Source organism: Talpa europaea (genome assembly GCF_964194135.1).
Source record: "Talpa europaea genome assembly, chromosome: 12".
NCBI lineage: Eukaryota > Metazoa > Chordata > Mammalia > Eulipotyphla > Talpidae > Talpa > Talpa europaea.
In genome coordinates, this window is record NC_140079.1 from 95895360 (window position 1) to 95921635 (window position 26276).

General features: G+C 58.3%; 1 protein-coding gene across 2 annotated transcripts in view; it reads right to left on the bottom strand.

Annotated features, from left to right (window-relative positions):
• Positions 1-1071: 1071 nt before the first annotated feature.
• Positions 1072-26276, bottom strand: part of SNX29 (sorting nexin 29) — a gene marked incomplete at its 3' end in the record, with an annotated part of 282630 nt that continues 257425 nt past the window's right edge. For both annotated transcript variants that reach the window (XM_084250522.1, XM_084250521.1), the window contains exons 19-20: positions 22402-22541; positions 1072-1201 (exon numbers count right to left, since the gene is read on the bottom strand). In XM_084250522.1, the coding sequence (XP_084106648.1) occupies positions 1072-1201; positions 22402-22541 (270 nt within the window). The remainder of the gene's footprint in view (positions 1202-22401; positions 22542-26276) is intronic.

The following is a 26276-nucleotide window of genomic DNA, read 5'->3' on the forward strand; positions in this document are numbered from 1 at the left end:
AACTCGTAGCTGTCCTCGCAGCTGCAGATGCTCCTGACCCGGCTGGGCTCACTCCATGATTCCAGAGGGTGAGGCTGGCTGACGGCTCCATCCCGGAGGCGAACTGCCAGTGCCGGGGGGTTGGGCGCGCGTCCTCGCCTGTCCGGCCCACCCAGGGCTGCTCGGAGAGGCAGGGGCGGAGGACTCTGCTGGGACAGGGCACACGGCCTGCTCCCGATGAGCGCCTGTGGGCAGGCGGAGGCTGCACCCCGAACCTGTCCTTAGGGGTGAGCTTGATCTGTGCAGTGGGCCGTGTGCCCATGTTCACAGAGCGCCCCTGTGGGAACTTCCGAAGTGGTGCCCACTGTCTGTCTCTCGGCCCTGCGGCCTCTTGGCTTGGGAGTGCCAGGCCACCAACTCTGAGCAGCCCGGGGATCCCAGCATGGGGTCGCTGTTCACAGCGGGGGCCCACCAGGCCGGACCAGGTGCCCGGTGGCCTAGGTGACCTCAGGCGGGGCCAAGTCCTCCGGGAGCCAGGCCAGGAAGCCGGGGCGCGTCTCCAAAACCACAGCTCAGTGTCGCCCTGGAATGTTGCCCTGGGCAGTGACGTCCAGGAGCTACCGCCGGCCACGGTGGCTGCAGCTGGGGTGTCTCAGGACCCCCGCAGGAGAGTAAGTGGAAAGGAACAAGTCCTCCGAGCCCCTCGTGTCCAGGTGTAGCAGGCAATTATATTACAAACAGGGAAAAGAGGGTCTCCCTTGCTAATTCCCCATGGGCGAGTCAAGAGGTGGTTTCTGAGCGAGCCCTCTGGCGCGTGAAGGAGCAGCGTCCTGCATCTCGGCCCGCGCCCCCCGCTGGCCCCGGGGCGGGAGGAGGGGGTGGGCAGCCCCGGAGAGGCGCGTCCCCGTTCGTCCTGCGCCAGCCGCCTGCTCTGAGACTGACCAGTTTAATCAGGGTGTCTCTGGGGCGCCCCGGGTGGACGTGGTGGTCCCTCCAATGGTGAAGGACCGCGGCCATGGCCAGGTTGGACGCAGAGCGGCTGGGGTGCAGGGCCGGCGCGGCACGTAGGCCTGAGTCTGGGGTCCGTCGAGGTCAGAGGTCGCCGCTCTGGGGCTCCACGTTGCGCGTCTCCCTGGGGTGACCTCGGGACAGCTTGGGGAAGCGCGACGCCGCTTTGGGCCGGCTGTTCTTGTTCACCGAGTCTCCAGGGGGGGTGACGTCGCTGAAAGACAGAGCGGGGGGATTCTGGTTAGTGTGGGGCTCTCAGTGGGGGTGCCTCCGCTGGGCAGCCAGCCAGGGCACCGGCAGCCGTGGGCACTGCTGTCCCCGGTCACGTGAAGAAGCCCCTCTTGCCAGGTCAGTTTTCTCTCAGAAGCACCCACACAGCTGCGCGTCCCAGCTAGTTTGTGGGCGCCCGTTCTGGAGGCGCCAGGGCAGCTCCTGGCCAAGGCCTCTGGTGTCACATCGATGCGCAGCAACGACCCCGGCCGACCTTGACCAGCTGCATTCAAGGGCCCACTTTGCTTGTGCGTCGTTTTGCTTAATGTTAGTTTCCAGAACCTGCTAAGTGAGGACTGAGCGCACGAGCCGGGGCTTTATTCCCCCCATTCTCCTTGCTCTTCCAGGACAGGCATGTTTCAAAGCCAAAGAGCGAGCTTTTGGGTCCTAAAAGACGTGTCAGGACAGGCATCTCTTGTGGGGCTTGGCCCAAGAGAGTAACTCGGATGGACACCATGTCCCATACTCGGGACGCGCACCCAGCCCCGTGAAGGGGCCAGAAACGGAAACCGCGTCAGGCCCGGCCCAGGGCTTTCCTGACGCGACTGTAAAACATCTCCTGACTGGACGTGTGACCAGGGGTGAGCGCCAGGCACTGCCGGGAGCCCCGAGGGTCGTGCGCACTTGTCAAGGGAACTTCTCCTCGAGCACCCACACGGGCTGGGCGGCAAGGAGGGCAGGGACCGCCTAAAGGAAGCGGGAGCAGGGGCCGAGGGCAGGTCTGGAGGCCGGGGCAGGCCCGTGGGTGGTGCCCGCCCGAGGGCTCTCCGCAGGGAGTCCACGGTCAGGTTCACTCTAATGACCCCTGTGGAGCGCAGGCTGGTGACCGCAGCCTCGGGGGGCGATAGGACAGCGCCTCGTGTGGACGGATGGCACGGCCCCCGGCTGGCAGGAAGGGTTCCCCGGAAGGCTAGAAGGGAGGCATCCCCCTCCCCTTCCTGGCCACCTCCACCCCGGGGCTGCGGGTCCGTCTCCCACGCCTCTGACCTGGCCCCTTGGGATGACACAGGTCCCCTGAATACCCTCCCCGCTCAAGATGCCTCTGTCACCCCTGCCGAGTCCCCTTTTCCACAGACGGGGACACGTTCACGGGTCCCCGGGGTCGGAGTGTCCTGTGTCCTCCCCACGCCGAGTGTGCACGGGAAGCAGCGCGACAAGACGTGGGAGTGAAACAGCCATGGTCTCTCCACGGTGAGATGAAGCCGGTGGAAAGAAAAATAAGGAACGGCGCCGGCCATGAACATCCCACTGGCACGCAACGCGTCTCTGATACAACACCGAGGAAAGCTGAGGTGGTGTCCTGCCGGCCGGGCCCTGGCCGGGCACGGGGCGGGCCAGGCGTGGCCACGGCGTGGGGGAGCAGCGCCAGCAGCAGCGGAGGCCGAGCCGGGGACAGCTGAAGACGACCCAGCTTGATGCGGAGGCTTCAGCCCCGTCTGGCCGCGTGACTGGGCGAAAGGCGGCTGGACCGCAGGCCGGGGTGCAGCTGAAGGCGCCCAGAGTGGGGAGTCCCGGGCCCGCGGAAGTGCTGGGTTTGCAGGTGAATCTGTCTTAACGTTTTTATGTAGCAGTTGGCCACTTGCATGTTTTCTTTGGAGAAATGTCTATTGCCGTCCTGCGTCCATTTTCAAGCCAGGAAATGCAGTTCAGAGCCAAAAATGCCAGGTTCCCCACCAGGGGATGTTGGCGAGGATGGAGAACTGGAACCCTGGCGGGTGGGATGCAGAGGGTGCAGCTGCTATGAAGAGCAGAATGGGAGCGCCTCGAATTGAAAACAGAGTGACCATCCGGCCCGGCAATCCCAAGAACCGGAACCAGGTGGACGAGGCCTCTGCGCCCCACGTCCACTACAGCACTGACCCCAGCAGCCGAGACATGGGGAAAGCCTCCATGCCCAGGTTGGTTGGATAAAGATCTGGTGTAGCCACACAGTGGAGCACTACTCAGCCTTAAGGAAGGAAATTCTGGGCCTCCCCTGGTGGCGCAGGCGGGTGAGCGCCGCGCTGTGAAGCTGTCCGCAGCCTCTGCAGCGCCAGTTCGATCCCAGCCAGCCAGCGAGGGTCCCACATGGCGCAGCAGACCTCTCCTGTCTCACCCGCTGCTCCCCTCAGCAGTGTATTTCGTCAGTCTGCCTGTTCTGCTCCCCGCTCTGTCTCTGGTGAATCCTCTCACCCTCCTGCGCATCGGGCATGTACCCCGGTTCTTGTGTAAAATGAATTTAAAAAAGGACATTCTGACATAAGTGAACACAGACGGCTGCTCAGTGAAAAAAGCGAGACAGAAGGGGCAGTGGTTTATGTTTCCACTTTGCAAGGAGTCTAAACTCGTCACCCTCAGAATCAAAGTCCGGAACGGTGGTCTCTGGAGGCGGTGAGGGGAGGGGACGAGGTGGCTGATCAACAGGTGTGGGCAGCCATTCACCTTGGGACGCTGGTGTGGGTGCGGGCGTCCCGGGGGGCTCTCCTTGGAAGTATGTCAGGCCAGCCAGGGTCGAGGCAGGGCCCACCGGGCATCAGGGCTGTGAAGTGAGGGGCCCGTCGGGGGGGAGCGTGCAAGTTCAGCGCCCGGCCTTAAAGGATCCGCCCCCCTCCTCTCTGAAGTCACCGGTGGTTTTCTGGGCAGGCTGGCAATCGGGCACTGTCAGAACTTTCTGGAGAAAGGATTTTCAGCCGTCCTGGGAGGAGGACGCAGGAGCCCAGGCTGTTAGGGCCTGGGGCTTCCAGCAGCTCTGGCTGCCCCAGCCTCGGGCTCCAGGCAGGACGGTGCCAAGAGGGCACACGCCGCAGGCCACTTTCCCGCCTTTATGGCACCACTGGAAACGCATTTCCACTTAAATTTTACGGGTAATTCTGAGCTTCCCTGACAGGTTTCCTCCTGGAAAGAGTCAGTTATGAAAATACCAAAGAAAAAAGGTCCATGTTTTTTAAAAAAGGCAGCTCCGTTTTCCTGAAAGTTAAGGAAAAGGAAGCAAAAGCTATTTCCTCCTCCATCTCCTTATCGCCACTCTTTAGAATTAAATGATTTCAGTTCATCCTTTTTTTTTTTTGACTAGGTAACAAAGTGGTGCAAAATCGAGCGCGCAGAGGTGAGCGCCGGAGAGTGAGCCGCCCGCCCGGCCCGTGCATGCACGCACAGGTGTGCAGGAGCACACGCGTGAGCCGCACCGAGCAGGCGCAGACTTCTCTCTGCTGGGTCCCTGCACCCTCTTCTAGCAGCAGAACCGGCCTGTGCCAGGCTGTAGTCACGGCCACGGTGAGACCCCACGCGACACGACAGCCCTGCAGACCCTCCAGGCGCCCCTGTTGAGAGGCGCGGCAGGTGCAGGCGGCCCGGCAGGCCGGGCTTAGTTGTGCTCTCAGGCAAGTCCCGCCACCTCTGCAGCCTCAACAGTGTCCACATTGCTGGGCTGAGGAGGAGGGGAGAAAAGGCATGGAAGGTGTCCCCCTCGTTCCAGAAGCAGAGCCTCCGAGAGGCAACTGCGATCACTTTTGCTAATACTGTCTCAGGCCCGAGACTCAGCTTTGCCCTCAGACCCAACTGCGCTGAACAAACTGTGGCTGCGCGGTCCTGCCAACTTGGCCCCCGCCACATCATCCAGCCCAGCTCCTCTGACTTCAGTCAGTCTGCGCTCGGGGCCCGGCCTGGCTGGTGCCTGCCACGCCCACGGGTTCCGGGAGGCCCAGCCCCGCCAGATCGAGCCTTGCAGTGTTTAGACTCATTTTAATCTCCTTACTTTTATGTATTTTGAAAGCAGCCCTAATATTTTATATTTTAAAATTCCTTTAATGAATGTACATGCATAGAAGGTAGCTGCTCAAATGTCTCTGCAATTTTCTCATCATGTTTTCTTAGTTTTCCAGTCAAAACAGCAGCTTTAATCGCAGCGGGTCTATATGGATTACGGAGTAAAGATTTTCCTCCCTTTGTTCTTTGTAATTGTTTATAATTATCAGTCGATCAGTCTAGTAGCTATATTCTACTTCTGTTATCTTCTGGGGCTGAACAAAGGATGGCAAGGGAAATTGATTTTCCGCTGTAGCACTGAGCACCTACTATGTGCCTGACCTACTACGTGCCTGGCTACACAGTCGTGGCGCCGGTGCTGCCGCCATGGCTGGGCCCTCAGCTCTGTTTTGTTAACGAGGAAGTGTGAGGCCCAGGCCACTCAGCAGGTGACGGAGGGGGGTGGACGGCCACTCCCCAGCTATGCGCGCTGAGGAGCGTTTGCCGACAGACAGTCGCTGAACTGCAAGTCTCCACCCAAGCGGAGGCCAAGCAAACACCCAGACCCGGGCTGCCCCGAGAGACTTCCCTGCTGCTGTTTGCGCTGGTTCCCCTGCCTTGCCCACAGAAGAGCCAGATCCGAGGTCCTGCCAGGCACCACACTGGGGACGCATGTCCTGCCCGGGCTGGAAGACAGACGAGGCAGTGGCCTGGTGTCCACTGGGCTGGCTCAGCCCCCTCGGGCAGGTGTCTGGCAGCTGGTGAGCAAACCAACCAAAGAGCCCCCACGTGCCCGTGAGGAGCAGCTGCTTTCAGAGGCTGCCGCGGGCCTGACCACAACCTCCCTCGTGAACATCGAGTGTGACGTCGTCTTCCCTGCACTGAGCACACGGGCCGTGGCTGGACGTGTCAGGGCCAGGCCTGGGGTCCCACCATGGTCAGGGCTGCCCAGCCCAGCCCCACAGCAGAGTGGCCACGGGGGGACGGAGGCCAAGGGCTGGGGTCCACCGAGACTTCTAAGAACAAACAGCGCGCAGCTCTGCTCCCAGGCTGCCGTCCTGGAGCCCCAGCTTAGGCGACAGCGGGGCTGGTTGTGAACAGCCCTTTTCAGGGCTGCTCTGCTGGGCGCCCGCTGGGTGAGCGCCACAGCCTGGGCCCCGGGAACGGGGAAACAGCCGGCCCCGGCCTTCTGTATGCACGAGTTCAGCGTGTTTCCACTTTCTTCAATCCCCTCCCCCCTCACTGGAAAAGGCTCCCTCACCAGACACCAGCTGGGGGCACAGGGCCTCCGAGAGCAAGAGGTCATGCGCAAGGTCACATCGCATCCTTTGTCCATCAGTCCCCGAGGCCGGGCAGGTGGCCGTGAGCCTGGGGTGGCCAGAGAGGTGTTGCCCTGTGTGCCCTGGGCCCCCATGTCACCCCTCCTGGGGGTGCAGGTCCTCCGTGCTCAAAGAGGCCCCTGTGGCAAGCGGGAGCCGTCCCCAACAGCGCTGCATGGGGGTGCTTAGCAAGGGATGGCTCCCTGTCCTTGCCTTTCTTCCCAGGAGCCTTGTGACATTTGCTGCCTGCAGAGGGGAGGGTGGGGGGCGCCTCCCAGGCCCTGGGCTCAGGGACCCTCTCAGGCTGTGTCCCTGTGGGGGGAGGGGCGGATCCTGCAACCCGGTCAGGGTGTCATGGCTCCTCCTCTCCCTCCACTGTGTATTCTTAGAAACGACACCACCTTATTTTAAAATCTAACTGTGGGCTGATGTTCCTAACAGCCTTCAGGCGCCACACCTGCTGAAAGACCTTTGCCCTCCGCTGACGTGCTGCCAGAGCAAAGGTGACTGCCACAGAGTGCAGGGTGCGACCTTGGCTAAGCCCCAGCCTTCTCACGGGCTCTGCTCCTCTCCCAGCAAGAGGGCGCAGGATCCTGGCACCCAGGACCAAGGGACCGGAGCGCTCCCCAGAGCAGGGAGCAGACCTCTCGTCCCAGGCTTCTCTCTGCACAGATACAGGCCCAAGTCTCCGCCCCACGGGCTGGGAGGAGATTCCACGGCACGAGAAAGCTACTCTAGAAACCCAAGCAGACCCACCGCGGGCTCCGAGCTCATGACTTCATCCTGGCTCATGCAGTACAGGGAGACAGCCCGGCCCACACAGGCCGCGGCGCATCTAGAGAGAGAGGACGCCCGCTCGGGCGCGAGGCACACGTCCCACTCCATTAGGAGCGAGGAGCTGGGCAGCGTGGAAGATTCCCCAAGGAAGTGCGATCTCGTGGCTCAGTGGGCGTGGAAGGCTGGGCCACAGGCGTCACAAGCTTCTCACACAAAAGCCTGCCTCAGCCGTAGGCTGTGGCTGGGCCTGGGCCTCCCCGGTGGTGCAGTGGTTGAGCGCCGGGTTGCGAAGCTGCCCGCAGTCTCTGTGACGCCGGTTCGATCCCCGGCTGCTCCCCAGCCACCGGAGGAGGGTCCCACATGGCGCGCAGACCTCTCCTGCCGCCCGCTGCTCCCCTCAGCAGTGTACTTCGGTCCTTCTGCCTGCTCTGCTCCCTGCTCTGGCTCTGGTGAATTCTCTCACCCTCCCGCACTTCTGACTGTACCCAGTGCTTGTATGTATGTATGTATATGTATGTATGTATGTATGTATAAATAAATAAATAAATATCTTAAAAAAAAAAAAAAAGCCTGCCTCAGCCGTAGGCCGTGGCTGTGCCCGCAGAATGGACATATGCGTGCCCACCCACCTGCTCTTCACTCAGGGAACCGCCTCCTTCCATCGCAGGCATGTTCAGGTCTGGGCTGAGGGGGCGGGATGTCTCTTCCTTCCCCCCAGATCTGGTTAATCCCTCCCCTGGCCACGGTCACAGTCTCAGAGGTGAGACAGCGACCCAAAGCTCAGTCAGCATCTTCCCGAGAGTTTCTGCTGGAGCTACTGGGCAAGACGTGGTAAGACTCTCAGCCTTTAACTGGAGTCCGTGAGAAGGATGCGCATTCTTCAGGCCGCGCAGCTGTAGACCTGTGGGCCCGTCGCTGCTATAGGTCCTCTTCCCACAGAGAGAGAACATGCTGGAGAATGAAGGCAGCCCGGAGCCCTGCCAACGGTACTTGGCTCTCTGAATCAAGCCATTCCCGAAGCTTGCACCTTCTCTGAGTTTCACAGATAAGCCAGCCCGGAAGCACTTCTTTCCAGCGCAAGCTAATATGAAATGGGTGTCTATAATTTTGTAAGCCAGAGTCCCTCACGACACAGACCAGGTGCTGGACCCCGAGAGACTCAGGCACGGCGGGTTCTGAGCACCTACCACGGGTCTGGACGCCACGAGCTGCCTCCCTCACACTTTGCTATTTAGCTGCTGTCCTCCAACACGCGGCGCTGGTGCTGTGCCAACATGCGGACTTTCCAGCCAGACCTGGATCAAGACCTACCTGGGCCCAAAGGCCGGGCCCCCAACAGCCTTCAAACAGTACAGGTTTAGGAGCTAGACCCAAGTTCAAATGCCAGCACCACAGCTTCCCACCTGTGTGAGCTTGGGCGAGTCCTTCCATCACCCAAAGCCTCGACTTCCTCAATTATAAAGTGGAAACAACAGGAGGCCCCATTCCCTCACAGCTGCTGACGCAGAGGGTGTGTGAACACCTTCAGGGGCAGGTGACAGGGCTGAATCTGTAATGGTGGCTTGACTTAGGGATCAGTCTGGAAGGAGAAAATAGCGAAGATTTGAGCTAACTGGTGATCATTCCTGTTAGACTTTTAACAAAAGAAAACAAACAGCATGCAAACTCCCTAAAGAGGAAACACGGGCACACGATAAGACTCTCCACACCAAAGGCCGTGGTGACCAGGCCTCTCCCTGCTGCTGCTCTCCCCCAGACACACCAGGGCGGGCCCGCTGGTCCAGCTGCCTCGCTCGTGACTCCCAGTCAAGGCCCTCCTGGACCAGCAGCCAACATCAGCCGGGTCGTCACCCAACGGTGAGCAACACAGGATCACTGTCTCCCGCCAAGGGACTGTGTCGTTGCTGTCATAGCACTGACGGGAGCAGGTAAGCGACGCATAGCCCAGGACAGTGACCATTCTTAGTTATCACCCTCAGACATCACTTAAAAAGTACGGGGGTGGGGGGGGGCGGGGGTTGGGGGGGGCAGAAAGTTGCGGAGCGCATGGCCTACTGAGGAGAGAGCTTTCACCCGCGCGGAGGGTGCTCCGCTGGGATAAGGGGGTTCTGTCTGGAAGAGCCGTCAATCCCACGCCTTGCAGGCTCCCCTCCTGGCGTTAGAGAGCTGGCGTTTGGATTATTTTGCTAGCCCCAAATTGGGGGTTATCACGCTAAAAATAATCTAATCTGCTCCCTTTGCTCTCAACTGAAACTTCAAAGGCGCCAATGTTTACAAATAAAAGGCAGAAGTAGGGCAGGCAACCATACTCCTTGGGCCTCGAGACAGAGGTGAGATTCTGAACAAGGAGGAAGGGCAGGTGAGGGCCGCCGAGACAGCTCCCTCGGGCGCGCTTAAGAGGTGCTGCCTCCTTGAACGTGGTGCACAAGCCTGTGAGGTCTGCACTACTGGTTCCGTTTTACAGAACCGAGGCCAGGAGAGGCCAAGGTCACAGGGCCGCGAGGCAGCAGAGCTGACAGTCCAACCCAGGGCTGTCTGACTCAAAGTCTTGCTCTTGCCCGCAGGTAGCAAGTTGCCGTTTTGTCCTGCAAGGAACGACGCACAACTTGGACATCCGGTCATAAGGAAACCCACTGCCTGTTACGAGGAACCGTGCGCTGGGGTGAAAAGCAGGTCCACTGTGTCAGGGGAACCGGCGCTCTGCAGTCGGGTTTCTGGGCTGGGCCACTGAGGGCCTGGCCGTGGGGCTGCCATCTTCAGCTAACAAGACCACAGGGCCTCAGCCTCCTGGGTCAGCATGACCATATGCGGAAGGAAGAGAAGTGAACGTGGCTGGAGACTCGTGAGAAAATCAAGACTGTCTCTCAAAGCTCCGCGGTGAAGGTGTCCGCTGTGTCTTCCTCTGCCCCTAAAGCCCCCAAACCTCCTAACACCAAGGTCTGCCCTGGTTGCAAGGGGCCGGGCAGTGGGTGCGAGGACTCCCGCCAACAGCAGCACGAGCTGCTGCAGCACGAGCCCCGGTGCAGGCAGTGAGTGCTCCGGCACCGCCTCCTGACACCTTTGCGTCGGAGGGAGGCCTGTGACTGTCCCACCCTACAGATGGGGAAATGGAGGCACAACGCCCTTTAAAGGCCTAATCCAAGATCACCAGGCCAGGCAGAGCCCGCTTTCAGGGATGGTGCTGCCAGACAACAGGCCACAAGCCCAGCACAGGCCTCCTGCCTGTCGCATTAGTAATTTCTCAGCCTGTCTGCCCAGAACAAGCTGGCGAGAATAATATCCACAACTGTCACCGCGAGCTCTCATGTGTGAGAAAGAAAAATAAAACAAGCAACCCTGTTCTGACTCAGCAGTCCGTGACCCGTTCCCCTCCCGCTGTGTGCTAGGCGGCAGGCAGGTGTGCTCCCGGGCAGAGGTTGGCCTCTGCGCCCCCAGGCACTTACAGCCTCCTGCACGCATTACAGAGTAAAGAGCAAGAGGGGCCCCCGCTGGGAGACCGTGGGTGCTCACCGCACAGCTGCAAGCTCAGTGTCCTGGTCTGGAGAAAGGGAGCCATCCTCTGACTTCGGGGTGGGGGTGGGGGGGCCAGGACGCAGTGACGCCCTTGGCCTTCCTACCACTTCTGGGCTCTGGAGCCCCAGGGATTGCCGCTGGTGGTACAAGAGCCAATGGCAGACCAGCTTCTTGGGCTGGGTTGGGGTTTCTCAACCTGGCACGACAACATTTGGGTCAGATCACTGTTGTGGGGGGCTGGCCTGTGCAGCCTCTCCCCAGTAAACTCAAAACCACCTCCACTCATTTTTAACTGTCACTCGAGTTGGGGGCAGCATTGCTCTCAGCTGAGAACGAGGGTCTGGGAGCTCAAGAAAACCCCACGGGGTTCACAGGAGGGGAGAAGTAGTGAGGGAAGTAGCCACAGAAACCCCAGAGAAGGTTCTGCGAGAGCTGCTCTGCACGGCAGCCCCGCAGGTGAACCTCAGCCTGAACAGGGTTTGCCCCGTGACCTTGACCAAATGCCAGACTTGCTTTTCAGCCCTAATAACCCCCTGGAGCAGACACAGTGCTCCCCGGTGAGCTGCTACAGGAGAACCTCGTGCTTACAGTGAGGCAGTAAACAGCCGCTGCTGAGCTGCCAGAGTGCCGGGAGCAGGCCCTCTGCCCGCGGCCAGGCCGCCCCGGGGATGCAGGCCCTCCACAAAGGGGAGGCGGCGACGAACCCCACGTGGATGGACGCTGAGGGGAAAGCGACTGCAGCATGTGTGGTTGGGCCATCGCCAGCTGGCTGCAGGCACTGCCCGCCACTCGGGCTGGTGCAGAGGCGCCCGGCACTGTCTCACCATCCTGGTCCTCCAGGGTCCTGGGTCCTGCCCACTGCGCCCTGCATTTCTTCACATTAGACGCTGATCTAACGTGTGCCTCTCTGTGTAGACGGCTTGCGATGCACAGGGCGAGCCCGCAGAGGTCCTGTTTGGCCCACAGATTAGTTCCCAACTAATTTTAAAAGCAGGTTTTATATCAAAATCTGGTTTCTTTCATCTCTTAGAAAATTCAAAGCCCTGGCAACCCGCAGTCCCATATGACCACAGTCCCCTGGGGAACCAGGGTCTCTGTGCCCCGCTCTGCACCACTCCCTACTATCACACCTCAGTGGCTTCATGCACTTGAACGATCTGCCTGAGTCTAATGACTGGGAGATGCGGGCAGGTGGAGGCAGATTGTTTGGGGTGGGGTACAGAGACCCACAGCGCCAGGTTCTGGAGAGGGGGGCAGGCCCTGGCCCCACAGAGGCACTGGAGCCACTGGGTGACCCTCCAGGAAGAAACCTGGACCTGGGCAAAGTGCCTGGCATGGGAACAAGTTGCTTGGTGGGGGCACAGCCACGGGCCGGCAGTCCTGGGACTCACAGCTGCCGGGTCCAGAATGCGGCTCCTGCAGGGAGCAGCCTGGCCGCCGAGGAGCGAACCCTGTCCCATGGGAGGTGCCAGAGGCAGCAGGGGCTTGCGGAAGCACTGCTTCGCCTGGGCTGCCCTGGAGGACATGTTCGAGGTGCTCCCCTACGGGCGAGGGTGACAGGGATGCCACCGCAGTTGTGCGGTGCCATCTGCTCCATGGGTCCTCCGCCAACTTGGCAGTGCAGAAGGAGGACAACTTGCTATTCTTACAGTGCCGAGAAGAGGCGTTAGTGCCACAGTTCTTTCTAGAGAGGAAGGCGCCTTCGGGAAACACTCCTCGCCTCCCTGACCCAGCTTTCTCCAAGGTTCCGCCTCCCCTCCCTCGGCTGCTGGCTCCCACCCAGGCCACCACCTCTTCCAGCATCTTCCCCTACCTCTGCCCCCACCATGCTCATGTTTCTATCAGGAAACTCCCCCGGAAGAGATGACTCTTTGGGATTTGAGAGCAGGAAGTCGGAATTCCTGGGAAGACTTGGGAATGCCCCTGGATCCTAACTTCTCGTTAAAGCATTCCCAACAGTCGTCATAGCGTGTATTTGTTACTGTGGAAACCTGAACCCATTTGCTAACTAGATGACAAGCAGTTAGAGAGGCAGTGCTCGCAAAGAGCGAATCTCCAAGCGCTGAGAACCACCAGGAGAGGCTCTTCCACAAGGGCCGCGGCCCCACGCAGACGTGCATCGAAACCACCAATGGAAGGACTTCCTGGGCTGCTAGAAATGATGTCTTGGACTGCCACGGACTGCCACGCACACCAAGCTTGCTATGTACGTGAACTTCCTGGCGTTCATTTCACTTGCAAGAATGACCACTGCTTGCAGCAGAGCCATGGACTCACCAGTGACACAGCATCAGCTAAAAGCACAAAGGAATTAACAGGCAACTGAGACACTCTGGGGTGGGGGGGAAGCCCAGGGGACTATGGTGAGGGTGCACGGTTGATTTGGTGCTGGGAATTCTATGGGACTACACCTGGGAGAAAGCAGCATACAGAAATGAGCAATGATGTAAAATGTATATAAATCAATACATTGTATTTTAAAAATTAAATAAATAAAAGCACAAGGGACCATGCAGCATGAGGTGGTTCTCAAGGCTCCTGGCAATGGAGACCCCAGCCTCCACCTCGGCAGCGGCCCTTCCGCTCTGCTCTTGCCCAGGGGGAGGGGGCGGATTCCTCAAGCCACAAATGCTGACTGTTGCACTTTAATTTTTTGCAAGAGAATCACAATACTTCCCCCCAGCTCCCTAACTTTTTCTTGAGATCTGAAAAAGCCACATTTCCTGAGAAATCCCCGGCAGGTGTCCCCAGCTGGGGCCTAGCCCCAAGGACGCCGCTCTGGCCTGCCCAGGCTCCCGGAGGCCTTCCTAAACCTGGCCCCTCATCTGGCCCCACGACCACCCTTTGCCAGAGCTTCAGCCTCAAAAGCCCTGACATATCAGGTTCAGGCCCCCACCCCCACGCCGGCCCCACTTTTCTCTGGGCTACCAGGAGGGCACCCCAGCCTGTGTCCCCACCACGCTGCTCTCCCTCCAGCGGCCGGCATGATCTAACCCCCCAGCCCTGCGAAGCTCCCCTCCCGAGGCCGGTGGAGACCCCTCCAGCCTCCCACCCAGGCCCCAACCCGGCTTCCCAGAGTACCTGGCCAGAGAGGCAGCGCCACCCACAGGCGACCTGGGCTCCCTGACCCTGCAGCCGCTGTGCACCTTGGGAACAACCATCTCCCCCTGCGCGCTGGCCGAATCCAGTCCATCGAGAGTGGAGCTTACAGGTTCTTGTCAAAATTTAAAAATGTGCACGCCCTCTGCACCCCTAAAATCAGTTCTACCTGCCAAGATGTTTATCTGTTGAGCTGATCCTGGCCGCGCTATTTGAGGGAGAAAACTCTGGAAACCTCTTAAATATTCAAGGAGAGCGACGGTGAAATGAATTATGAAACAGCCATTGCAGTGGGTACGCTGCGGCTTTCAGGAGGAGTGAGCCCGTTTTATAAAATCAAAAAGGCAAACTGGAGAGCAGGGCGTGGACGGGGCCTGGCTTACATAACCCCGGCAGTTTCTGCGTTCCGTAAGAGACTTGACAGAGATCACCGTGTGGGGGCCCCAGAGGCGCAGGGTGTGACGCTGACTTCCTGTGTCTTTCTGTAGTGCTTCGGGTTTTCTTTTAATACTGTAAGTTTGTCACTTCCTCCAAAACGTGTGCTCCCCCAACTCTCTCAACCCGTGCTCCCTGCTCTGCTGGTGAAGAGCCACATGCGCGCCGCGCTCACTACCGTCTCTTCTGTGTAGACGCAGGCGCCGGGCCCAGCGCGCTCAGCGCCAAGCCCGAGGCCACAGCCAGTCAGCGGCGGAGCTGGACACACACTGGATGGTGTGACGAGAGCCAGGCTCTCTGGGCTGCCTGAGGCCGATGTCCCTTCAGCTGTCTGCCCTGTCCCCCCCAACCTCCCCAGGAAGAGGGGCGCTCGACAATGAGTGCAGACCTGCCTCAACACAGACCTCGAGGCACCTCCACACCACGTCCTCTCCGCTCATACCCGGCTGTCCTCAGACACACCCAAGGTTCGGCTGCTCTCCAGGCTGCCAACCCCCAACTCCCGCCTGGCCCCCAGCAGAGCCTCGCAGCTTGCCTCTCTCCAGTTCCGCTCTCCACCCCAGTCTGCTTGGGGTGAGATCTTAAAAACCTAAACCAGGTCATGTCACCCCTGCTGCAAGCCCTTCGGTGGCTTCCCAAGCCACTCAGAGCACATCCAAAGTCAACGTGGCTGCCAAGGGCCTACATGACTCGGCCCTGCGCCGCTCTGGTCTCATTCCCTGCCCACTTGGTTCTGGCCACACTGGCCTGATCATGCTCCTGCCTCAGGGCCTTTGCACTTACTGTTCCTTTTATTTCAACCCCCCCCCCCACCCAACATCACCAAATTCACCAGCTCTTCGCTCAGAGAGGCCTTTCCTGGCCATTTGTTGGGACTATCACTCAACTGACTCTGGAGCCTCTAACGCTGTTCATTTTCTTTAAAAGCTTCCCCGTTGGCAGTGCCCTCAACCCAGGCATCCATTTTCCATCTTCCCTACTCCATAATGGCAGAAGTTTTATAACTTTTTTTTTTCTTCCTGTTTTGCTCTTAGCAGGAGCTCAATAAACAGTGGCTGGATGAAAAAGACATTTGCTGAATGCAGACCCCTTTGAGGGGGGCTTCCATGTGTCCAGGAGATGTTCCCGGTCCCCTTACTTTCCTGGAACTGAGCATGGACTGCTTCCTTCCTCCCTCCTCTCTGTGTAACTGGTCTCTCCCGTCAGCTCCAAACATAAGAGGATGGCAGAGACAAACACCAGACACATTCCTGTGCCTGAGGGGATGCCAAGGGGCAGGGAGGAGGCAATTTAAATATTAGAGTTGTTGGCACCTCATCGTTTTCAAAAAGAGCAACTGATTCCACCTCCTTGGGCAGGAGCCCTGAGGAGCTGGAGGTCAGCACCCTAAGGACCGCACATTCCTGCATCCCTTAACATCAGGGCCAGAAACACCCAGGCCAGGGGCTGGAGGTGATGACAGGTCATCTCTCCAGGTAACCAGGCATCGGGTCCCGGGGAAGGGGCCTGTGGGTGATGAGCTTCTGAGGATCACAGCATTTTCTGTGGCAGAGGCCTGGCCCCAGGGGGCAGCACAGCCAACCTGGGCCCAGGCGGACCTCAGTGCCCTTGAAGAGCCAGCGCGTAGCTATTTTGCTGAGTGTCCCCAGGGCAGGGGACAATTCAGGTGACAGCAGTGCCTGGTCCAAGGACTGAGCACTGACAGCGCCTGAACATCAGGGAGCTGGTGGATCCTTGGCCCCTGCCTGCAACTTTCTCCCAGAATGACCTCACAGACATCAGTTCAGCTTCCTAGAACTTCAGTTTTCACCTGTAGAGGCAGGCAGGTGGGTGGGTGGCTGGATCGGGGGGTGGAGGGGATGGATGAAGAGACAGAAATGTTGGCGAGTTTGTATAAGGCTCCATTCCTCATCTCACGATTCTCACCATTCTCACTGTACCGCAGCTGAGGCAGAGGTCTCACACAGGGGCCTCGCTGGATACCCCAACAAAGCAGTGACATCGGCACTTCTCTTTCCAGAGGATGCAGGGAGATCACCCCTCCTTCCTGGGAGCGCAGGCACTAGTCACTCACTCCAGCACCCCAACCCTTCCCACTTGGCAACCCGGAGGCTCCAGCTCACCCGTCCTCAAGGACAGGTCACTGACGCCAGTCAGGTACCCTAGGGGAAGTGCCAGGGGGAGACGCTGGACAGGCACTAAAAGGGGGTGCAATCAGGTCCCCCCAACCATTCACAATTAGATCTTATTTTTTAAAACACTGTCCGTGTTTAAAACAGCTCGCCGTACCCTGGTCTGGCCGCATGCTGGCGTCCTCTTGAACAGGATCTGCGCCCTTTCTGGCACTTGGGCAATGCTGAGGACCCTGGAGTCGAAGGCTCGGGCCCGTCCACACCCCCAGTGCTGAGTTCCAGGGCGGGAGCGACGGAATCCAGGTGGCAGCGACCTGCCGAGCAGGAGGCCTCAGCTCAGCACAGGCGACCCTGGTGGCACCACCAGGGCTTGTCACTCCCTCCCAAGCTAAACTGAACAGGGCAGCTGGTAAATACATATTTAGCAACTTTCAGAGGAAATGTGGCAGCAGATGGGGGTGGGGAATGGGGGAACATTGACCACATTTTCTGAGGAAAATCCCACGAATTTGTGCTGTGACCTACATTCCTCTAACGCCCACCCTGTGACTTTTCTCTCCCCTCACAGAAAAGCAGGTCAGGAGGCTTTTCCCAAGGACAAACACCGCCATGGAAAACCATTTTAATAAGGCTTGAAGAAGTGGAGCGCGAGTCCTGGTCTGGGCCAGGGGCCAGGCGGACTCTGGGAACCCAAGCAGCCCCCCTCAAAGGAGCGCCCGCCAGACCCCTCTCTGCCGACACCTCCAGGTGCCAGCCCTCGGGTCCACCTTTCCCTCAAATGCCAGGAAGCGCAAACAACGCAGGCTCCCAAAGGAAGCAGGTGCCGGGGCTGCCACCCACCTGCTTGGCCTCTCCGCAGGTGCTACTCAGGCGGAGACACAGAGTCCAAAACGGGGCAGGAATGGTCCGCTTCCCCAGCGTCCTACTTTCTAATTCAGGCTGCTGCTGGCATTAGCAAGGAAGGCAGCAGGAGGCGGACAGACGGGGAGCAGATCCAGCGCCTGATGCGTCAGCTCAGACTGTGCAGACGGCAGGATACGTGGGGGCCGCGGCCCCGCACCCCACAGGGAAACAGGACAGGGTAAGCGGAGGGATGCAGGAGCAGGCCCCGCTTGGCACTGGGCTCCAGGTTGTATGTAAGCCCACACGTTTCAGGAATATTCGTGGAGGCAACATCGGAAGGCAAATCTCCACTAGCTTTGACTCTGCCCGGCTCCTCTCCCATCCCCAGTGGGAACAGGGTGCCCGCCCCCCCCACGGCAGGCCAGGCTGGCTCATGGAGTCGGAGCCTGGAGCGTGAGAATGGTGTGGTGGGCACGTGGGCCGTGCACAGCTAGCTGCTCGCCTGCGCTGAGCAGCTAAGGCCGGTGTGCTAATGCAGGTGCCCCTGGGCTTGGCAGATAGCATGCATGAGTGACGCCACCTGAGTATGGACAAAAGCCAAGTATTAACAACCCATGAGGGGAGCCCTGGAGGCAGGACAGCACCACTGCAGGTAGCCTGAGGGAATGGGGAGGGCACCCCTGGCCCCGCTGCCATCGCAGAGCTTCACAGACTGGGCTCCTCCCAGTGCCAGGGCTGGGGGCCCAGCTCAGGTGCTGCAGGTGTGCGTCCAGGTGAAGGCTCTCCTCCTGGCCTGTCAGTGGCCACCTCTCACTTTGCCCTCACATGGAAAAGGCAGCGCGTGAACTCTGGCCTCTCTTCCTTTCCTTATTGGGGCAAAATCCCATTCTGGGGACCCTACCCTTATAACTTCATCTAAACCTAACTGTACCCCAAAAGTCACGCCCCCAAATAGCATCACATTGGGGGTTCGGGTTTCAATATGTGAGTTGGTGGAGGGCATGAGGGAGGTGGGGAAACAGACATTCAGTCGGTAACAGCAGATGACAGATTCTGATTTCCCAAGAGGAGCCGGGTGCCTTTTTTTTTTTTTTCCCCATCAAACACCTACTAATTTTTTGTAGCTGGCAACGCTTCCATTAAGAAAAACAGTTCCCAGAACCCCACTGGGCCTGTCAAATAAGACAGGATGGAGGGTCAGTTCTCCACCCACAGGCGGTGGGCTTGTCATCCAGGGCCCAAGCGGCCCTGGCTCCGCGTGAGCTGGGGGGTAACCCGGGGTCAGCCAGGTCACCTGTCTGGGGCTCGCTCCTCGTCAGCATCAAGTGGGACTTTATGAAGCGGCCATCTTACAGGCAACTTTGTAAGAGGCCACCTACTAAAAAGGAGACCTGTGCCCGGCTAAGGTCCACCTTCCCCCAAACGACAGGAGGGTGCTCAGAGGCCCTAAGGAGGACTGCGTGAGATAAAGCAGGTTAGTAAGAGCGCGACAAAGTGGGGAGCATCCCGGCAGCAAGTCGTCTGTATTGAGCAGCTGTGAGACCTGCAGGGTCCTGAATTTAAAGAACCAAGGAAATCGGGCCTCCCCGGTGGCGCAGCGGTTGAGCGCTGGGTTGCGAACGATCCCTGGCTGCTGGGCAAGGGCCCTGCATGGCACGCAGACCTCTCCTGCCACCCGCTGCTCCCCTCAGCAGTGTCCTTCGGTCCTTCTGCCTGTTCTGTTCCCCGCTCTGGCTCTGGTGAATCCTCTCACCCTCCCGTGCTTCTGACTGTACCCAGTGCTTGAATGAATAAATAAATCTTTAAAAAAAAGAAAAAAAGAAAAAAAAAAGAACCAAGGAAATCTGCAAGATCCCCAAGAATAATTATGCCTTGAGAGGTTATTTCCTAGGCCAAGATTTGTTGTTGTGCTTTTTTTTTTTTAACTAGAAGTCTCTTGGGGCTATCGAGCGCTCCAGCTGGTACTAGCTTGGCTGTTGTGGCCACACGGAACGGAAATTATCGCGCGGGGACTCACCAGCCTGGACAGAACTTGGCTGCAGCTCATCTTCCATTTGCCCCAAATGGAACAGTCTAAATTCCAACCGTAACCCTGGCCCCACCAGAGAAGAAAAACGGGGGGCGATGCTGGAGTTGCCAGGAGCCAGCGCTTTGTGGCTTCTGGGGGCCAGACCACTGTTTAGTCAAGCTCTGATGTCAGTATTGTGTCGTCTGCCACAATCTCCTACCAAAATTCGCTGTATTTTGTGAAGCCTGTGAAATTGAGCCTTATGTTCTCTGTACTAATTAGGCACAAAGGTTTCTCTCAGCCGGGTGAGGGCCCTGGCACGCCTGAGGCTGCACAGCACACAGGGACACGCGGTAACACGGGTTGTGCGATTCCACAGGCTCATGTTGGGCCCACTCTGGACCAGGAACGCAGGCCTGCTGGATAGGCGGGGGGGCACCGGCTTGCAGGGGCCAGGGGAGGCAGTGGCTTCTCCTTCTCAGCCTCTCTGAGCGTCAAGGCCTCAGAACCAACCCTCTCAGCCAGTGTTCATGCGGGAACTGAGCCGACAGTTCGAGAGTCTGGAGAGAGGAGACTCTCGCATGCACCCCACAGCTGGAGGGCTCCTTTCAGGGGTGACAGGGAGCCCCTCTCCATCTTGCTCTTCAGAACAGCAAGATGGAAGCCCTGGCATTACCAGTAACGGAATAAAAGGAAATACAGATTTCCATATGGTGCATTGCTGCACCCCCCCCCTGCAGTGACCCTCAGGGCTAATGGCTGTTGCCATGGTCCCTGAGGTCCGGCGTGGGCAAGGAACCATGCGCGCAGGGGGAGAACAGCAAACTCCCTAAGATGCAGAGAAGCCGAATGCCTGCCAATAAATAATGACCACCAGAAGCTGCCACAAAGATGATTAAAAGAAATGCTGACCACCTGGAACCTTATCTCGCTTTCTCAAGGCCCACAAACTTTATTCTGCTACAACTGTCTTTCTAAAATCTTTCCTTTTTCTGGTCATTGATTGCTAATTAAAAAACATACATAATTTAATAATTAGGCTAATGCAAATGAAACATTACTAAACACTGTGTTATAATAGAATTGTTAGTTTAATAATCTTTCTATTATGTGCTTAACTTTAGTACCTTTGATATTAACTGCATTATAAAATAAATTCACCCATGACAATTAATTATGAGTAAAAATGATAGTTAGTGCAACTAGAAAATAATTATATAAAACAGTAGAAAGAATTTATAGCCTGTCCAATTAGGAATGAGGCTAGGTCCAGATGTAACTTCGGACATAAATCACTGCCCTGTCAATTAAGCTAAGCCTATGAGCAAACTGATCTCTTTGATGTTCACTGTTCCTATGCTTTTAGAAAAACATATATATACTGACCACTAGCTTAATAAAGACACACTCAGATTTTCATTCTCTTGAAGTGTGTCTGTGTGTCATTTATTCATCGAATCCCTGACCACCCTGCGCAGTCTCTCAACCCTGAGACGGCCTCATCGTCCATCGCTGTGCTGGTCCGCGGCTCTGCAAAAACCAAAAGGGCATTTTTTTTTTTTAAAGAAGCATGTATTTTTATTTATTTATTTATTTATGATTTATTTGTTTGCTTGTTTGTTTTGTTTATACATGCACTGGGTACAGTCAGAAGCTCGGGAGGGTGAGAGAATTCACCAGAGCAGAGCGGGGAGCAGAGCAGGCAGAGTGACGAAGTACACTGCTGAGGGGAGCAGCGGGCGGCAGGAGAGGTCTGCGCGCCATGTGGGACCCTCCTCCGGTGGCCGGGGAGCAGCCGGGGATCGAACCGGCGCTGCAGAGGCTGCGGGCAGCTTCGCAACCCAGCGCTCAACCGCTGCGCCACCGGGGAGGCCCAAAAGGGCATCTTTTATCAGAGGTAGCACAACACAAATAAATCTTCTCACAAAAACCCTGAAATAATTAGCACCAGCAACCAGCGCGGTGAGATTTCAAAGCCCAATGCAGGGAAGATTCAACCGTGTCTGTCAGGATTGGATTTTCAACTGGAAATGCTGGGAAAAGCTCCAAAGGCAGCCCCCCGAACCCAGCAATGGAGCCATGTTCAGTCGCAGTGCCCTGTGGGAATGACAGCCCCACCCCCGCGCCACTTTAAAGAACTTCAGAGAAAGGACACTCTTACTTAAATTAATACCAGAAAAATCACAGGCAATCCTCAGGGGATGAATCCTGAGCCCATTCTCGGGGGTCCACATGCCTCTGTCCGGATTTCCACATTTCGTGTGAAAACTGTAATATTTCAGACACCACGTCACGCTCTCCCGTGGCCTCTGGAGAAGCTGGAATGGGATAAGCAGGGCTTCGTCCCTGCCCTCGCTCCGCGGCCTAACGCTCAGGCAGTAGAGACTAATTATCAGAGCAGAGGAGACGGATCCGTGATAAGGCGGCCACACGGGTGTGGGGGTGCGAACTGACCCCGAGAGGTGGGGAGGGGTGCAGTGCACGGAGACGCTGCCCCACGCGGGGGCAAAGACTCGCCTCCAGGGAAGCATGGCACGCGGCGTGAAAACTGACGGCTTCAAACTTCGAGCACTTTGTGATTCACATGTCAATGTCAAGTGTGTTTTACTTTTATATAGACATGAAAACCAGGAATCTACGCCTCATGTGATGGCTTTTAGGTTTTCTCCCACGTAGGAGATACAGTAGCTCCCTCCCCAGAGGGCGCACGCCAAGGCCTGCCCTGGGCGCTGACCAGCAGGTGCTGAGCTCCCCCGCACGCCCAGGCCTGTGACTGAGCTGAATTTCTAGATTAGGCATAGTGAGAGATGAGCAACCAGCGATAAATAGAACAACTAATAGAACGTTGTAGTAAAAACCAGGCGAGTGTGGTCTTGCTCTGAAAATGCCGTTCGATGGTATTTCTGGCGGAGGCTGACCCCAGGAACTGAAACCGCAGAGAAGGGGGACCCCCGCATCACCACGAAAATGGCTGAACGAGCCAGTGAGTGTCTCTGATTCCTTCTCCGTTGGCTCATCACCCAAGCCGGACTCTGGGAGCGACCGCTGTACCCCGGCACACCCGCGAGCTGTACAGAAACGAACCTTTCCCTGGGTCAGAACAGACAGAGGTGGAAGAGCCACTGGCCCCGCATTTATTCATGAACCTCAAACCAGGGAGCTCACGTCAGGGTGCTCGCTGGTGGCCCAGGGCTCCAGCGTCGCCGAGTCCGGGGGGTCAGGCCCTCACGGTCCCCGGGCACGGCCGGCCCGGGTGTCCGCGTCCCGAGACCGAAGAGGCCGCGAGGGTACTCACACGAAGAAGGGCATCAGCTGGACGAGGGTCTCTTTCTTGGGGCTGGCGGCAAACTCGGGGACCATCTGCACGACCTTGTTCATGACGCTGCGCAGGTAGTTCTGGAGCTGCTTCCTCCGCTCCTCCACAAACTTGGCGTCCTGAGGAGACAAGAAGAACGTGCCTCAAACCTGCCGCCTCGCCCATCCCCGCGGACCACCGGGCGTGCAAACGGCAGATGAGCTGTATGGGGAGGGTGCTCGCGGCGTTTTTAAACAGGCGCCAGGCAGGGCCATGAAGCTACCCGAGACGGCTCCCGGGGAGGAAGGCTGTCCCCGCGCCTGCGGCTCTATTGAGTGTCTGCGGGGTGCCGAGTGCGGCTGGGGGCCAGGGGTAGAAGAAGAGCAGGGGTGGTGGCTGCGATGGGCCGGGCAGAGGTCACAGGTCAGCAAGGGAGGCACAGCTAACGCCAGGCGACCACACAGGCCAACGTATAACCGAGTAGCTGCCACCCCTTAGAGGGGTTCTGTAGTAAACAAGCTCCACCTGCTCTTGACAACCAGGCGAGGAGGCAGCACAGCCCCACCCACAAGGCACCCACGGTGGGGCCCCAGGTCTCCACCCCAGGTCTGTATGTGGCCCTACATGGGCCAGAGCTTGGATTCTATGATGATCCATGGTTTTAATCATTTTGGAACAGCCGCGGTTTCATGCCGCCCTGGGCCCTGCAGACTCTACAGCTGTCCTGCTTATCGGATCTGTGCTGAGGGGACCCTGATTATGAAGAAACCCCGGATTTGAGTGTGGGTGGGGGCACAGGGAGGCTCTCTGTGCCTGAAGTGGAGTAGGGTTGAGGGGAGCAGGTGGTGGTGGGAGGTGCAGCTGGTTCATCCTCATTCAAACAGGGGACCAAGCCCCCTGACTGATCCAGCTGGCAACTGAGGAGGCGGTGGCTGAGCGTGGAGTTGGGGAGCTCGCCCATGAGGGATCCTTCGCCAGCCCCCTGTGCCAGCTCAGAGCCAGGGCCCCGGAAGGGGCTCGTAGTATGCTGAGCGGGACTCTGATCACTCAGAGCCTGGTGTCTGAAGGACCCTGTCACCCATTTCACTTGATCAGGCTTGCCACTTGTCACCCAGGCTCCAGGGGCAGCAAAGGCATCACCCTGGGGGGCCCTAGGCCACCCCACTACTCATTCCTCGAGATGACTGGCCCGGGAAGCGCCTGCCCTCAGAGTTGTCGCCTGAGCAGGTCTACGCTGAGCTGCTTGGAACAAGCAACACGGTGGTGCCCTGCCTAGTGCTGTCCTTGTGCGGAGGCTCCAGCCGCATCCAGGCCAGAACCCAGCACTCAGAAGGGACAGGAACTTGCCGGGGCTCAGAACTGGCTGCTGAGCAGGCCCAGGTCTTCACCGGCCGGCAGTGAGAGCCACACATTCTTCACTTGACAAGAAAAAGTGACGGGTCCTCCGAACTGCAGCCTCCACCAAACCAGGATGAGTCCCCCAAACTTGCACTCACATTTCTATGTGTGAGGAGGAGAGGGCCGTGACCTCAGCGCCTGATGGCCCACCTCAGCCATGGACACCACTTCCTCGGGTCTCACCCCGCCCCAGACGCCGGTCAGCTCAGCCTGAAACCTACACAGGACTCCACCGATGGCAGGTCACGGAAGGCGACATTCCCCCCGTGACAATTCATTTTTCATTATGAGACATTTTAAATATGGCCCAAAACAGAGCAAGTGACACAGTGAGTCCCCATCACCCTTTATCCACAAAGTCCTGTCCCTTTTCTGTATTTGCTTCAACATTTTTACCTTTTTGCTAAGGCGTTTTCAAAGTAAATTATAATCAAGGCATTTCACCCCTAAATCAGTGTGGATTTCGAAAGCAATAGGAATATTTTCCTATTTAGCCACAGAAACCCTGATTACCTCTAACAAAATGAACAAGGATCTATGTCCATGTGCCAACACTAGAATGTTCAGCGTGCCCACTGCTTCTGCAATAGTTGAAAGGGTGGCGGTCTGTCCCAGCCAGATGGAGGCTGGCAAGCTCCGCAGACTTGGCCCCTGGGGGTCTGTCATGTTCTGACTCCCTGGTGAGGGCGGTCCTGCCCTTTCACGAGTTGCTGAGGGCTTGTTTGGCTTCAAGACAGGGTAGTTCTGTACCAAGCGAGACTCCTGGCCCCCTTGGAGAAATGAGTGGTCCTGCCCGGGGCAGGAGCCTCGCAGCCAGGGGCCTTGGTAGCTGGGAGCACAGTGTGGCCACTGCCCAGCCCGCCCCCTCCCCAGTTCCCCCATTTATACCATCTGCACGGGCATCGTCCCAGATCCATGCCGGAACCCACACCAAGGCGATCCATTTCGTGCTGACACCCCACTGCAGGCAGAGCCAGCAACAGGCTCAGGTCAGGAGGCTACAGCGGGAGCCTCAGGTCTCCCTCTGCAGGGGCTAAGGGCGGTGGCTGCCTCATGGGAGTTCACCTTGGCTAAGCTCCTGACAGCCCGCACCGCCCGCCAGTCTTGGCGCCAGACGCTGATAGGTCACGGAAGCTCAGCCAGGATGCTCTCCCCCAGGAGGGCCTGAGTGTGCAGCGGGGGGCAGGCAGGTAGATGGGGCACCTGCAGAGGGGTCCTCAGGGAGGCAGGGTGGGGGGGACTCGCGAGGAGGCGTGCCCCAGTTTGCATGTCACTTCAGAGGAAGTGACTCTTGGAGATGCTGCGTCTGCATTTCTTGGAGGAAAGAAGACTTCCAGGAGGTCTGGGCGAGGGGCGCGTGCCAGGTAGATGGCAGCACATGCAAAGGCTGTGACAGAGAGCTTGACCTGCTGGAGTGGCAGAAGGCAGGCCCACACGGCCAGGTTCCCTGGGCCAGGGCCACTCAGTGGCGACAGCAGGCGTCCCGTCACAGACAGCCTTGCAGACCACGGCAAGGAGCCGTGAGAGGAGGGGTGCAGGCGAGGTGTGAGCTCACAGGCTTTTGAGGGACTGCAAGGGGCACGCAGGCTGCAGGCAGCCTTAGCTGAGGGAGCTTTCAAAACTCCCTCCTACTTGGAATTCCTGAGTGGCTGCCCATCCACTCTGCCCCCTCCCAGCGCGTACTGCTAAGCCCTGGCGTGGCTCCAGTAGGCCAACCTCATAGGCCCCTGTCCCCACCCCGACACTATCAACACTCTGTCCCTGATGACTGCTGTGTCTTCCACACTGTCCCGATGTCCTGGGGCGTCTCCTGGCAGTCCCCTGGGCCTGGAATGCTGGTCTTAGGTCTCTGCTCTGTCCTGCTCCAAGGGGCCGCCCTGGGTGGCAATCTGGGCAGCCCGGCGCTCGCCCGCCCCATGCTCTTCTCGTCCTTCGCTGCCCTCACTGCTGCCTGGAAAGGTCTCGTTGGTTCATCCTGGGCTTCCTGCTTCCCCACCTCCTCTTACTGGACATTGAGTCTGGGCAGACCTCACCTGCCTCGATCACCTGTGGGTCACGAGTCTAACAACAAAGTGCCCAGGCCTCACAAGAGGCCCTGCAGACGCTGGACGCAAGATCCAGCATCGAAAAAATTAACCAAAAATTAAACATTCTAGAGTTTTTTCAAAAAGAATGAATAAATGTAGAGGGTGGACTTGGGGAGGAGGAGGCAGGCCATCAGGGAAAAGGGCTCGGAGGCCACTGCAAGCCCAAGAAGGGGTGCCCAAGGCCCCTGCCTGCTGGCAGTGGGATGCAGAAAGAAGGCCGGCCTGCAAGCCAGCTCCGCGGCTGCGGGGGGCTCTGGGAGGAGGTCACCCCCGGGCCTGCCCGCCAGGGAGGAGCCGGCTCTGCTAACGGCCAGGAGGTGTGAGTGAGCGCTTTGGTCGGGCTCCTGGGGCTGCAGCCAAAACCCCGTGAGAAGAAACAGGGCTGGAAGG